The sequence below is a fragment of the Lutjanus erythropterus genome, chromosome 13, assembly GCF_056507025.1.
Source record: "Lutjanus erythropterus isolate fLutEry1 chromosome 13, fLutEry1.hap2, whole genome shotgun sequence".
NCBI classification, from domain to species: domain Eukaryota; kingdom Metazoa; phylum Chordata; class Actinopteri; order Lutjaniformes; family Lutjanidae; genus Lutjanus; species Lutjanus erythropterus.
In genome coordinates, this window is record NC_139329.1 from 8,199,802 (window position 1) to 8,214,231 (window position 14,430).

General features: G+C 36.5%; 1 protein-coding gene across 1 annotated transcript; it reads right to left on the minus strand.

The window, feature by feature from the left end:
* Positions 1-144: 144 nt before the first annotated feature.
* pth1a (parathyroid hormone 1a) lies at positions 145-1,284 on the minus strand. The gene is made up of 2 exons (XM_084734352.1): positions 1,146-1,284; positions 145-1,008 (listed from the first exon to the last, which is right to left on the minus strand). The coding sequence occupies exons 1-2, from the start codon at positions 1,226-1,228 to the stop codon at positions 753-755; spliced, it is 339 nt and encodes a 112-aa protein (XP_084590478.1). The 5' UTR covers positions 1,229-1,284; the 3' UTR covers positions 145-752.
* Positions 1,285-14,430: the final 13,146 nt, after the last annotated feature.

Genomic DNA, 14,430 nt, shown 5'->3' on the forward strand with positions numbered 1-14,430 from the left:
GACATAACCTCCCGTGTGGTGTACAACTATCGCAACTATCTTCTATCTATCTAAATAAACGATGAAAACATTAAAAACAAGTCATTGTTTATTTATTTATTTATTATACATGCATAAAATGCTTATAAAAATAAAACAGCATATTTTACATATAAAAATATACAGATGTTGAAGTGCATAGCCTATTATTAAGCCTAAATGTCCATTTTGACGTTTTACAGTCAAAATCTAAAAAAAAGAGGAAGTAGAATTACTAGCAGGTCTACAAAGTAATCATATTCATATGTTTAAACTATTTGACAGTGACAGGAACGCCCGTTCATAAGGACATTGTCAAATAACATTGGTCCAACTCTTTATCTCCTTCACTTTGTTTAAGTAAGCAGCTGTATGAGTGGTTTAGAGCACCACTTGTTAAATAAAAGTGCATACACAATGGGGAAGCTTTGACTCATCGAGGCACAGTTTCCCTTAAACAGTTTCATAGACATCAATTTCATAAATAAAATGAAATAAATAGTGTGAAATTTTAAAATAAATACAAGAAAAGTACATTCTAATAAAAGGGGACACATTCAGAAACATTGAAACATTTTAAACAAAATAGAAAAATAAAGAAGTAGCCTAAAATTCTGAAAACAAAAACAAAACAACAACAAAAAAACAAATAAACTAAACAAAATTCACAAACACAAAAAAGGATTTTGGAAATGTTGCTGCGACCATCGAAGGTCATATAAAATCAACTACAATTACGACTCCTTTGACTTGAGGAGGTTTTCCAAGAAGTTCAAAGCATACTGGATCTCCTCCGGTGTGAGGTCGCTCAGGTCGGGCAGCTCCTCGGGACGCAGCCTCCTCCTCGTCCGGCCCGCCTCCCCGCTGCTGCCCGGGGCCGGGGCTGTGTGGATGCCCCGCAGCCTCATCTGCAGCCACTCCCGCCGCTCCTGCACCTGCTTGTGCTCCCCGAGGTTGTGCATGAGCTGGACCTCACTCACCGTCCTTTTGCTGTACACAGGGATATGAAATACACGTCAGTTGAACATTATAAAAACTGGATAAGAAGTGGATGTTGATTTAGTAAGTTATTTAAGCCTGAAGCGATGGTGATCTTCTGAAAGAGGCAATAAGGGGGAGGGGATTACCTGAGGGGGCGCCCTTCATAGAGAGCGAAGATGTGTAAAATGCAAAGTGAAATGAACACCATTTTATAGTCCAGATTTTGCATGTTGACCTTGATGACCTGTAAACATAAAAAAATCAAATCACTTTTTTTGAATTTGCAAAACTGTTACAACACATTGTGAATTAAATACCTGAATTTTAATGCTACTACAATACGTTTTTAATAGACTATCAAACACTCATTTTAACACTGATACCTCTACAATACATACAAATACATTAACAACAACCAAAAATCTGTGAGAGGACTGTGTACATTTTCACAGGTGAAAGTTAGGGTCAGTAGTAGCCAAAATGAAGCAGGAGGATTTTTATTCAGATGGTTTTATTTTTGATATTATATTCTGTAGTCATTTAAAACACTACTGCCTTTGTCTGCAGGGGCCTCCAAAATCAACAAAATCTAAAAATTCTTTGTAACAGCTTTAAATGTCTGACCTTCAGTCTTATGTTTAAATATATGAAAAAGCTGATGATTATGACCAAAGTCATACACTTTTAGTATTTTTACTTTTAGAATTGAAGTTATGCATTTGTGTTTATTTTGAAATTCCTATAACTTAAATATTAAACCGTCAAATATTTAACAATGAGGTGTTTTTCGGCCTACATCACTGACTACAGAACAAGTTGGACCTACCTGTGGTGGTGGCTTCTTCTCCCCACTCCAATAAAAGTAAAAGTTGTGTCCCGGTGGTATAGAGTGAGTAAGTTAGACTGGTTTGGTGGTTAGCTCCCATCAGTTATGATAAGTTCTGGACTCTCCACCTTCCTTTTATAGCCCCTGGGCCAGCCATTGATGAGCTGCCTTCATTACTGCTGTTGATGTCACACCTTCAGCTCCTGGAGGGGGCAGGACGGGAATGACAACACCTCCTTTGAGCTTCAGGCTTTCACCACTGTCATACCAGAGCAAACGAATGGATTTGCATGTTGAACCTAAATACTTTCACACCCACCTCACATGCACTAACACACACACACACACAACCAGGATTCCAAACCTTTAAAGGAATGCCTGCATTTCCCTGACATAAATCCACATATTTATTATTATTTTTATGAGGATTTGGTGTCACTATGGTATGGTATCACTACAAAAGTTTATCATCACAAGTATGTATGTTGAAATATTAGTTATTCTAATGAAGGTGATCCCAGGATGACAGTTTTTTTGTTGTACATAAGAAACCCTGTTTCCTAGACTAAAACTTTCCCAAGTACTTTTTTTAAGCACAAAACATCCCTCTACATTTTCAATTTTGCATGCTTCTCTGTATTTTTTCCCTATCTCTGAAGAGTGGCCAGATCTATTAGTCCACATCTGATGTGACCTTTTTTGTCTGACTCCCAGCCTGCCTCACAACAATAGCGCCAACATTTGGATGGATTTATGACTCTCATTGACCATTACGGAGTCTCCCTGGTTACATAGGCATTTTACTCAAGAATTAACATTGTTCTAATGAGTTCAGCTCCCAAAAAAGAGCTGTTACGCTGGCCTGACGTCAGAGAAAACATCCTGAATCAAAGAGTAAGTGGGAGTTCAGGAGGTGTGTCAGTGGGTGATGCCGTTGTCGTCACTGTCTTGATCTTGTGTGTCAGTTTGAGAATCTCTGAGCACCTTCAGAGTTCATTGTCAATGCTTGTTGAAAACAGGACAAGCAAAGGGTCATTTCACACAAGACTGTGCTTTCTAGACATTAGAGTCTGAGCAATGCAGGGGCCGACACACAAATAAATTTCTGAAAGTTTGAAAGATGTGATAATGATACCGTATACCAGCTGATAGTAAATTTTGATAAAATTACATAATATGCACAAAGGATCCCTTAAAATTTGACTGATTTGTACTGAACAACTTGTACTATCAACTTGAAAAGCAGTATTTTCACCCAAAAAGTGAGGACAACCTCATAGTGGATACACTTCAAACATTTCAACTTGTCATAGCACAAGTGTTATTAATAACATTAATGATGACTGTTTTGTATTGAAGTGTCCCATTTAGCCATGACAATGTGACAATGATTCAGCAAGCACATTACCAAGACCTTAAATCTAAACAGTGGTGGAATGTAACTAAATATATTTACTCAAGCATGGTACTTCAAGTTCAACTTGAAAGTACTTGTACTGTATTTTCAAATTGCACCACTTAATACCTCTTAATTTCAGAGGGAATTATTGTACCTTTTTCTTCTATTATATTTATCTGACAACTATTAGTAATATTTCAGATTAAGATATTACTCACAAAACACATTTGGAGTTTATGGAATACTATGCATCATTACACAAGAGTATAAAGTGATTTAAATGAGCTTGTTCTTGACCCTGCTATAGCAGGGCAATCCTGCTTGTGCAATGAGATATTATAGAATGATAAAACACTCATGAATACTTTTACTTTTGATACTTAATATACATTCTGCTGATAATTCTTCTCTATTTTTACTGAAATTTCAGGGGTGCAGGGCTTTACTTGTAGTGGCTATTTTGATGTTATGATGTTTTACGTAAACCTGCAGTGTGCTTCTTTTCTGTTTCTGTTAAAATAGTTTTGATGCCTAACCCTAACCAAACTGCAACTGTTTCACAACACTACCCATGTGTTTAATGCCACATGACATATGGAACATGTGTAAGGTACCTGTCATTTGTACTCTCCAGTGGTCATATATTTCGTTTCAGGACTCATTTGCCTTTTAGTCATTTAGGTGTGAGGATGTGCTGATCATCCATCTCATTAATCAGGCCTGTGCTTTTCTGACCGTCAAAATGTCTTGTGTCTGTGAAAAAGGTCTAACAGTGACAGATGTATCAGGAGTGAATATCATAAAACCTGGGTAAAAAAACCCAACACAATATTTCTATAAAACCTGCCTATTGTTGGAAGTGGAATTTTTTGATTGTATTCAAGGTTTAAAGAAAAATTGATGTTGAATTAGAATAATAGGCTGGTATTAATTGTATTTAATACAATAAGACATGAAGAAAGACAGTGGTATCTGCCTCTATTCACCATGTACTATAAATGAAACAGATTACAAAACATTTTGAAAATGTTCTTAGACTTACAATATAGTACTATATTGTATTATGCATTTTTTTCAGCTTATGAATTATCTTTAGCTCTTTATCCACTCTTTTATAAAATGTGTTGTAACCTTCAAAGAGGTCATGTGTGTCATATAGCATTGTGTCTCATTGTGTTTCTCTCAGGGAGGACAATAATAAGCAGAGGCAGTCACGTCATAAGTATCCTAGGCTACCATGTAGTCATTTTACAAACCACGTGGTCTACACAAAAGCTGGACAATAATATCAACTATTGGTTTCATTTCAAATCTCTTCACCCTCCCCCTCCCTCCCTCACTGTCATTCAGATATCTGGGTCAAGTTCTCCCCCCTCAGCTTTCAGCCACAGGTGTCCCAAGGAAGATCAATCACTGGGACCAGATCATGTCAGAAAAAAACACCCTGCTACTTATTATGGTCACACACACTACACATTAGGTAACCACGAGGGTATGAGTTGTCTAAATGTAGCAGGAGCTGGGAATGGCTATGTCATGACACGAGGGGCCTGTTCACACCAGGCCCCTTAATCTGATTTAAAGGTGATTAAAATAAGAAATGAGACGGCAGAATGATGTATCTCATGATGAAGAATGCCAGAAAAGTAGAAATGTCATTTTATCCTAGCAACTGCAGAAATTAAAAGCTTTAAAGCTCCAGTGTGAACAGTGCCATGCTGCTCATCTCTGACAGGTGCGAACATATTGATCATCGTCCTCGTGTGCTCCTCCGACCTCCTCCTTCCGTTCCCACGAGGGAAAAAAGAGCATGACAGCGTCAACAGAGAAGCCAGAGAATGACATCATGCCAAGCTGCTCAAAGATTTATAACATGTAAGCTTTCATTCATATTTCATGTAAGCCAAAAGAAAGAGGGAGATAGACATTTGTTGAAATGTATCGCTGAAAAAAAAATACAGGAATTTAGTGGAATCAACTAATCTTTTCTCATTAACTTAATGAAAATATGCAAGTTTTATTCATTAAAGTTAAACTTTTTATCAATTCATTCAATTAAGTTTCTATAGAAACATGATAAACATATTAGCAGACATCCCAGCATGCATTGTTGGACAGTTAAAACTATCACAATAATGAAAACACTGCAAACTATGATGTCACTTAACAAGTTCACTGAGAGCAGCTTCACATATTGAACAAAGTAGCTAACAGGAGTAGCTCTAAGTTCTTTGTGTGAAATGAAGAACAGACTTTTTAAACTGAGAGAATGTAAGAGAAAATCAATTTTGTTCATAATGTTTGTCGGGGTGATTAAAGAGTTGCTCAACTTAATATCTTAAGCTTGTTGAGCATGTTGTCTCAAGTACAACCAAATTAATATCAAGTTTATATTAGTTTATATAAGTTTATTTTAGCAAAATAATTTCAACTTGTGTTTACAAGTCCGGTCAACTTAAAATGTTAAGACAGCCCAGACACCAACTTTTTTAAAGTTAAAACAGTTAATTTTACAGTGTATCTGTAAATACAATATGTTTTTTAAAAAATGATTTTTTAATAGCTGTTTCGCTCTTTGCATTTTAGTTTCAAAATCTTTTATTCAAAGCAGTTTGCAGCTGTGAATAAACCATCAAAGTTTGACCATGACATAAAAGCGTGAAGTGAATCAACACCAGTATTGATTATCTCCTGAAGTCAGCCATTGCACCTGTTGATACATAAACAAATGGATCAAGTGGTCAGTGATTAAAGCTGTTTACATACCAGCTTTATAAGATTTACGGTGATCGGTGGGGCCCTTCAGAGAGGTTGACCTCCACTTGTTTTCACGTGATACTATTACGGACTATGGTGGCCACGGCCTGTTTAGATGACACCGGCTGAACACATCGCCCTCTGACCTTAGCTTAGGTGTCAAACCTTGTCGTCCTCATTACCTCATGCTGCCATAATGTGTAGCATGTTACCTATGGCATGCAAAGGCAACACGGTGCGTGGGAATACAACAAGGCAAGACATTTCAAGTCCAAGTCAGCAATCCCACAACACTAGGATCAGGTACAGGACTAGTTGAAGCTATTTGTACACCTAAAGCCACATTGCTAAGTGGAGCTGTAAATCAAGGAATTGCTAACTCTTTGGGTGTTACCATGAACCTGACATTCACAGCTATTGCAAGTCAGGTGCATCAGTAAGGCAAGCTGGTCCCGAAGAATTAAGAATAGTTACTGTGGAGTAAATAGGGAGAAGGCGACTGCTATTTCAGGTTAGGCTCTGACATTTATAGAGGGTGACGGCATGTCCTGAGACGGGTGACAGAGAAGATAAATAACATCGCACAGATGCTGCTCCTCTCAAGTCACTCCACAGAGCGTTTGGAGAAAACAAGAGCGCAGTTCGTTATAGATGCAGGTTGTGGTTACACTAAGAGTATTTTATAGAAATACTGTTTAATGAAGTATTTGGTTGGTTTACTGAAAATGTGATGTAGAAGTATTTTATATAGTCTGTGATATGTTGTGTACTTAAATCATCCCAAATAGTTGTGACATTGTCCCAACACAGAGAAATCCATAATTTATTCAAGGTGCATTTCCTGCTAGCCGTTGTTAGCTAGTTGATAGTTGCTATAACTTCCAGGAAAACACAGATTAATGTTGGATACATCAGAGATTAAGGAGGGAAGTTGGCACATGTGACTAAATGTAATGTGAACAAAACTTAAATATTACCTCGTCCATGAACAGGACTTCTGTCTGAGTCATGTCAGACATGATGGTTGTTTAACAGTGAAGATAACAACTCCCCTAATCCAACTTGAAATGAGGCTGATGTGAGCAAAACTTGTGGGTCTTGTGGAGCTGCATGACAACTAGTGAGTGTTCATCAGTATGAGCAAGACTTGTAATTGGACAAATGATTAGTTCACCTTTAAATCTACTGGGGAAAAATCTTGGAACATAATCTGTATTGTTGATGAGAAGAGGTGGGATGCCAGTGGCAATGAAAATCTATCCGGCATGACTCAGGCAGAAATCATGTTTATAGACGAGGTAATATTAACATGTTACTCATCTCACTTTGAATCATGTTTGCCGACTTCCTTCGTCACTCTCTGAAATATTGGATGTGTCCTATGTTTCCCCAGAAGTCAACTTTCAACTAGCTAGCAACGGTTAAGCAGAAAACGCACATTATCTTGATTGAATTCCTGATTGCTCTGCATTTGAACATTGTTGGAAACATTAAGTACACAACTCAACAAAATACAACGTATGTCTAACATGATAAGATATTTTAATGTGGGAATATTACATATTACGGCTTTAATATAAATGGAGTATCAATGACATTGCTAACATTCATCAAACTTGAGACAAAATCCTTCACAAAATGTTTATGAATGCTTAAATATGACAATGAGTAGTAATGCTTTACAGCTGAGTGTGACTGGCAGGATTTATGGTGTTGGGGGACAGGTCAGCTTTAACAGTGAATGAGCTCATGTGGATTACAGGCAGCTCTTCACTCCAGCGTGACCCTCTTTTCCTGGAACTGAAGACTGGCTTGTCCTGCCCCCTAAGGCAATGCACCATCATTTTATTGCCACCACACCAGACCTTTACTACAGCCTGAATTCCTTTCACTCAGGTGGACTGATTGCTTTGATCAGGCGTCAAAGAGACAAATGACTGGCAATTTGAGCCCATGCGACTGCTGAAAAGCAGGTTATTACATAGCAATCAAACTCTCCTTCTTAGCTTCACTCAGCTAAGAAGGAGAGTTTTAAAGTAGTAATGCTACCATAAGCCTAAAATTCATACATGGAGATGATCAAATTACCAAACTGAATGAAAACTTAATGAGTAGTCCCTGATTGTGCAACTATTAGATGTAAGTTTCTCTTGCAGTCACTGTGGCTGATGTTAAAGGTGCAGTGTGTGATATTTATGGGGATTTATTGGCAGAATATGACAGAAAGGGAATATAATATTCATATGTATGTTTTCATTAGTGTGTAATCACCTGAAAGCTTAGATCACCAGTTGTCTATTGACATGTTTTGCTATTTACAGACAACATTAAGCCTAACAATATCCGGTAATTCAGTATTGGCAGTGACAGGTGTGGCTTATTAATCCATTTGGAAGGGGGGAGACTGAAGGAACATGATGGCTGATTGAATATTCAACCTTAAGTTTTTAAGATATCGAGAACACTCAGTTCAGGTAAGGTCACAGAATTATTGGACATGTCCATAAAACAAAGGTTTGTTTAACTCGACATGAATTCATACAAACTTCTCAAAATTGTAATCCAATAACATGGAAAATTGAATTGTTGTTTACAGGGTTTCTATCTCCTAAAAGGGGGTGTGGCCTGATATTTTGGCGAAGTACCTCTATGTGCCAATCTGATGTGTTGACTAATACCATGACACGTAGACAAACCATAGACATGTGGTTTGTCTAAGTGGTGTTGCTATAGATTGCTATCTAAGACGGCAGCTGGCTTGCTTATGTGCAGAACGGATCATGCAGCTTTTATTTATTTGTTTATTTTTGTTGGCACCATTTGGAACAGACTGTGTACTGACAAGCCCTTTATATCTACAGAAATTGTGGATTCTCTTCCACAGAGATGATGTCATGTCGCACTGCCATATTTCTACAGTTAGGAAGGGAAGGGTGAGACAAGCAGTATTAACCACTAAATCCTACATACTGGTCCTTCTAGCTAAAGTTACACATTTAGTCTCACTTTAAAATCAAATGAAGTACTTAAGTAGGCTACTGTATGTGTAGCTACTATACATACATACACATATCTGTGTGTTGTATCTGTCTTTAAAGGAAATCTAAACCCCATCTCCACTTCCTCCTCTCTGCAGGATTCACACATAACAGGAAAGAGATCATTTCTGTAGTTCATATTTTGCCCTGATTTCAACCAATTTGAAGGAACAATTCGGAAAAAGAAGGAAATCCATTGATGCGTGTCTATAGGAATTGTTAAAGTAGAGCCTTCAAAGGTGAAAGATTCTTTGAAGGATCACATGCAGCTGCCTGGCTGCGTGTCATCACCATGGTAATAGAAAACTCTCCACAAATGAAAATAAAATGCCCCCAAAAGGAGTAATCTGGGAGCACACTGAGAACATTAGGATGAGAGTTTATATGGATCTCATTACTGTGCCAACATGTTAATGGTTTTGGGACATAATGTAATACCCATGTAGGTCTTCAAATGAGGAGATTCGAGCTCATCATGAGACATGCAGAAACTTTAAGTCAGCATTCAGCCATTAAAAGAGTTATTCTAGAATCCACATTGTGGCTATTTGCTGGTATCTAGACTAGTGTGCAATTCACATAATGCTGTTCATCACCTCAATCATGTGTCTGGACTGACTGCGCTGACTTAATGTGCCTGATACACTCTGTTCCACAAAGGTGCCGATAAGAGCATTTTGAAATCTGTCCTGCAGAATGGAAGAACACCTTATTACTAAAACACAACAAAGACAACAATGAAATTTCCTGTAAAATCAGATTTTGACTCAGACATCCTTAAATGATAGATGGAAAAATGGACAGAGACATGAAAAACCAACATCGCTAATTCACCGTCTAGATACAGGTTCATTGTGTATACTGCCCTACAAATGCAAAATCCAGTATCTTAAAACTGAGTTAAATCGGGAACCTGGCTTTTTGACATCCGTGTTATTGCATAAAAATATTATACCATAAAAGTGCAATTGTGTGAAAACAGCTTTAAAATAAGGCTTTATACAATAACACCATGTATAAAATACAAGAAAATTTCACTTCATTATATCATAACACTCACATTTTGTTATAAAAGCCTATTAAATAAGTCATAGATTTCCCCACATTTTGTAAGGAATGATCACATATTGTGGTGGTGGTGATTACAAAATACTTTTTGCTGAAAATGTAATAATACCAACCAAAACGGATGTCTTCATCTGTACAACACATTTACAGTTACATTTTTACAAATTTAGCTGAATATAACTTCCCAAATATTAGATTATAACCCTATGATCAGTGTTGCCCCTTTGGCTTTATTGTTAACTCGGATCTTAGTCTAAATAGTCATTAAAAGCAATAAAAAGATCAGCTGTAATAATAATAATTCAGTGGATTATGTAATAACCAACCAAAATGCTTGTCATCTATACATAAAAAAAGCTATAATAATATAGTAACAACAATGTTTATTTTATGCATTCTAGCATAAATCATTTGTTCATCAGATTAGTACTATCTTTCATTGGCCAAAACTACCTCAAGTATCACTGCATTGTTTTGGTAATAGAAACTGTTCTTCATAAAAATAAAATATATAAAACAGAAAATATGACACTGAGTTTTATACAACACAAACCCACACATACAGCAAACATGCATATGCATGAACATTCACACATACATCACACCAAAAAAAAAAAATCTATACGGATTACCAGCAATACAGCCCAGTGCAAAATATGTATTTTTAATTTTAGGGTGAACTATCACATTAAAACCAATGCTTATTAACTATAAAATGAATAATAATAATAATAATAATAATAATAATTGTCTCAAACAGACTAGCTCTTACATTTTAAAGGTTTTAATGTGGATTTAATAGTAAAGATTTTTTTAAAGTAAAATGACATAATTTAGACATGAAATCCTGCTTTCTATTTGCTAATCCCTACAGTCCACTGCACACTCAAACAACCCATGTTATTACCTATAAAAATCTTACTGCTTAGACTAACAAGGGGAAAGGATGTTCTTGTACTGAAGCAGATGGTACAGACAGAGTACAGAATAGAGTTTTTTGTCAAACTAATGGGATGGTGGGAAAGAAATAGGTCACAACATTACTTAGGGAAAATTGCCAGCCAGACTCTATAATGGAAACGCTGTATCTGTCTGGTCTGTGAAGTGGGCTGTATTTCCTTCCAGTGGCCTTAGAAATAACAAAAAAAAAAAAAAAAAAAGAACAAAAAAGAAAAAAAGAATTTCACCTCCACTCATTTGGTGTATTTTTCTGAAGCTTTCAAACAAATCTCATGGCCTTCTTCAGTGAGATGCTCAGTTGTCATGGAGATGGTTTAGTTGTTGACTCGACCTATTAAAAGACCAGTGTGTAGGGTTTAGTGGCATCTAGCTTGCAAACACCACACCTCACTCTCCCCTTCCTAGCATGTTGTAGAGCCTATGCTGGCTGCAAAATCCACACAAAATGCAAAAGTGCTACTGTTGGGCATGTCCATTCTGGGCTACTGTAGGGACATGGCAATGCAACATGGTGGTCTTTGTAAATATAAAAGTCTTATTTTAAGGTAACAAAAACACAAGGCTTATTTTCAGGTGATTACACACTAATGAAATCATATTTATTATGACTATTATATTCCATTCCTGCCATAGTCTTCCAACAAATCCTTGCAAATCTTACACACTGGACCTTTAAGTCAAATTGTTCTAAGTCTAATTGTATAAGTCCCTGCTTGCCAAAGTGTATAAAATCAGATTTTCTTGTAGATTCAGTGGCAGATATCTGAGCTAAGATGCGGGCAGCATGGCTTTATCAAAAACAGTGTATGGACCTTATTGTACAATGACTTTCCACTCCACCTTTAGGACATCTGAAATGATTTTTTCTATTGTTTTCCAGAAATGTCCTCTATTCACAGATGAATCATGGATGGTTAATGTTGCATATGATGCAGTAGAGTGAATGTATAGGAAGCCAGACAATAATAGTTAGTCTGCAGAACTGAAGAGGAATGGTTACAAACTAGCAGACAGACAAAGACTGTCTGCTCTGTTGTCTGAAAGGATTCCCACACAACTCTTTAGCATCCTTGGGTCCACTTAGGGGCATAACTAAGACACAGAGAGACAAAATGGATTCTCATGTGGATCAGGTTTCTGAAAACAATTATTTGCATATTGACCTAGCAAAAGAGAAATTATATAATATCCCTACCAGTATCCCTAATATTAGTACATTTGATTGCTTTTGTGTCCTTTGCCTTCCAGATGTGATGTAATATAAATGTCCCAAATGTAAGAGGATTTATTCTATTATTATTGTTTATTCACACTTACAGTCGACCATAATATTGACACTGATTTCTGTCAATCTGACACTGATGGTAAATGGCGACACCAAGTGGTCTTATTGTGAACATTTTGTGGAAGATGAACTCATTAAAAAATATATATTTTGAGCCTTTCAACCACACAAACACTCTGCTAAGACACACCTCAACCAGGATAGTGACCTACACAATAATATTAGGCAGGAGTGTCTTCAGTGTCGCGAGAAGATATTCGAAAGGTACCAATGAACATTGCAGGCTGAAGAAGGTCCCGTGCTTCATTCATGTGTTGTCGAAAACATTGTAGGCCTAAATACAAGCAGCAGAATAAACGAGCAAACCAATATAATATGACCAGTGTTTGTGAGATGTCGTAATTATGAGGTGAAAGCATGGAAAATATTAACAACCAACTACAAGGAGATATTTGGATAATGTGATGTGATGGGCTAATTAGGCCTAAACCTCAATGAGCGAAAAAAATATTTAAGCGTCTTTGTTTTTCTTTCCTCAAAACTGCTACTTCTAAAACTCCATAAATATCGTAAAAGCTTCATAACTACGAGATGCTCTGGTTCCCGTAAGTCGCGCATTACACTTGAACGCAACATGAACTCCAGGCGGCAGAGGCGGTCTCTTTGAAGTTGAGTTGCCCGCTGAAATTGAATCTGCCTTCTCAGGTAAATATGAAGTTATCGCAATAACCTTTTTGTACTGTTACATTTTATGTTACAGTCCATACGGGCATAAAAAATAACTCGTTTTGATACAAAGTAAATACATTTTCAACCGCGAAAATCTACGGACAATGGGACAAAATGTATGTTAAACCTGTCAGGCTTTCAGTCTTATTTGCTAAAGATATCGTTTTATTTCGCAATTACAACTATTTGCACGAGGTCATCAATTAGACAAACTGTCACACATTTTGGAAAATACAGCGTATAAAATTGAAGTAATACTGTAATTTCCTATGTTATATCACTTCTACAACTTGATACTGTTAAGCTACATTGTTACAGACTCAACTTGTGTATTAGTATCATCAAAAGGCTCAGTTTTCTATGTTAGCAAATAGGCTTGGGCGTTGTCTGTTTTTTCATACCTTCCTGACATTTCACCGTGTAAACGGTATATTAGGGTATTTGTGTGAAAAACAAATAATTGAAAGCTGATGATAGAAGTCATTGTAGCATATATGACATTTTTAGAAAATAATGCTTGTGTTTAATATGCTATTAGCCCTCGTATACAAGTCTTGCTGGGTTTAAATACTTAGAATAATGAATACTTAGGAAATTAGCATAGCTTCCTGTTTAAGGACCCATAACACCTGTTGCGGATATCAACACGTCATCTGGCTGAAAGGAGATGATGTACGACTGTATCATGCGGCTAATAGACTGCCTTAATAGTTGGATGAAGTAATGACAAAATAAAGTTATATGTGGCAATATTTTCATGATTCCACATCTAGTTATATTTCGTTAATTAGCAAAACCTAGGCTGTGGAGCAGAAATGACAAGACAATTATTATTATTATTTTAATCTCCACATAACTCCTCTGTTATTAAATTCCCTACCGTAGTAAATAAATTTCATTCTGTGTTTTTATTTCCAGTAATAAAAGAACATATTCTGTATTCCAGATAACTTTATTCATAATGGTTGTAGTGAAAATCATACCTCTGGGATTTCTAGATATTCTGATATTCTGATACTAATACCTTGATACTGCCCAAGTCTATTAGTGAAGACATTTTTCATTAACATGTAACAAAAACATATCACAGATATCTCAAATTAACTTTGAGCAATAACACACCATATAAGAAAGCAAACAGGTGCTAAGATAGTACTTAGAAATAGACCATTAATATAAGGCCTGTTATGTTTCCTGACAGTTCTGTTGCAGGGTAATACCCAGTATGTTTGCAGCAGGCCCAAGTTGAAGTGGCCACCTATCCTTCTATGTTTGCCTATTTACATATTGATTAAAGCTATAATTCATAACATGCCAGAGAGCTCAGTAAACAGAATTTTTCATCATAGATGTACAGTAAATCTTATTT

Coding starts and splice junctions, on each gene's coding strand:
- pth1a (XM_084734352.1), bottom strand. CDS start 1,228: ATGCAAAATCTGGACTATAAAATGGTGTTCATTTCACTTTGCATTTTA. Junction 1,009..1,145: donor TATGAAGGGCGCCCCCTCAG/GTAATCCCCTCC, acceptor CCCTGTGTACAG/CAAAAGGACGGTGAGTGAGG.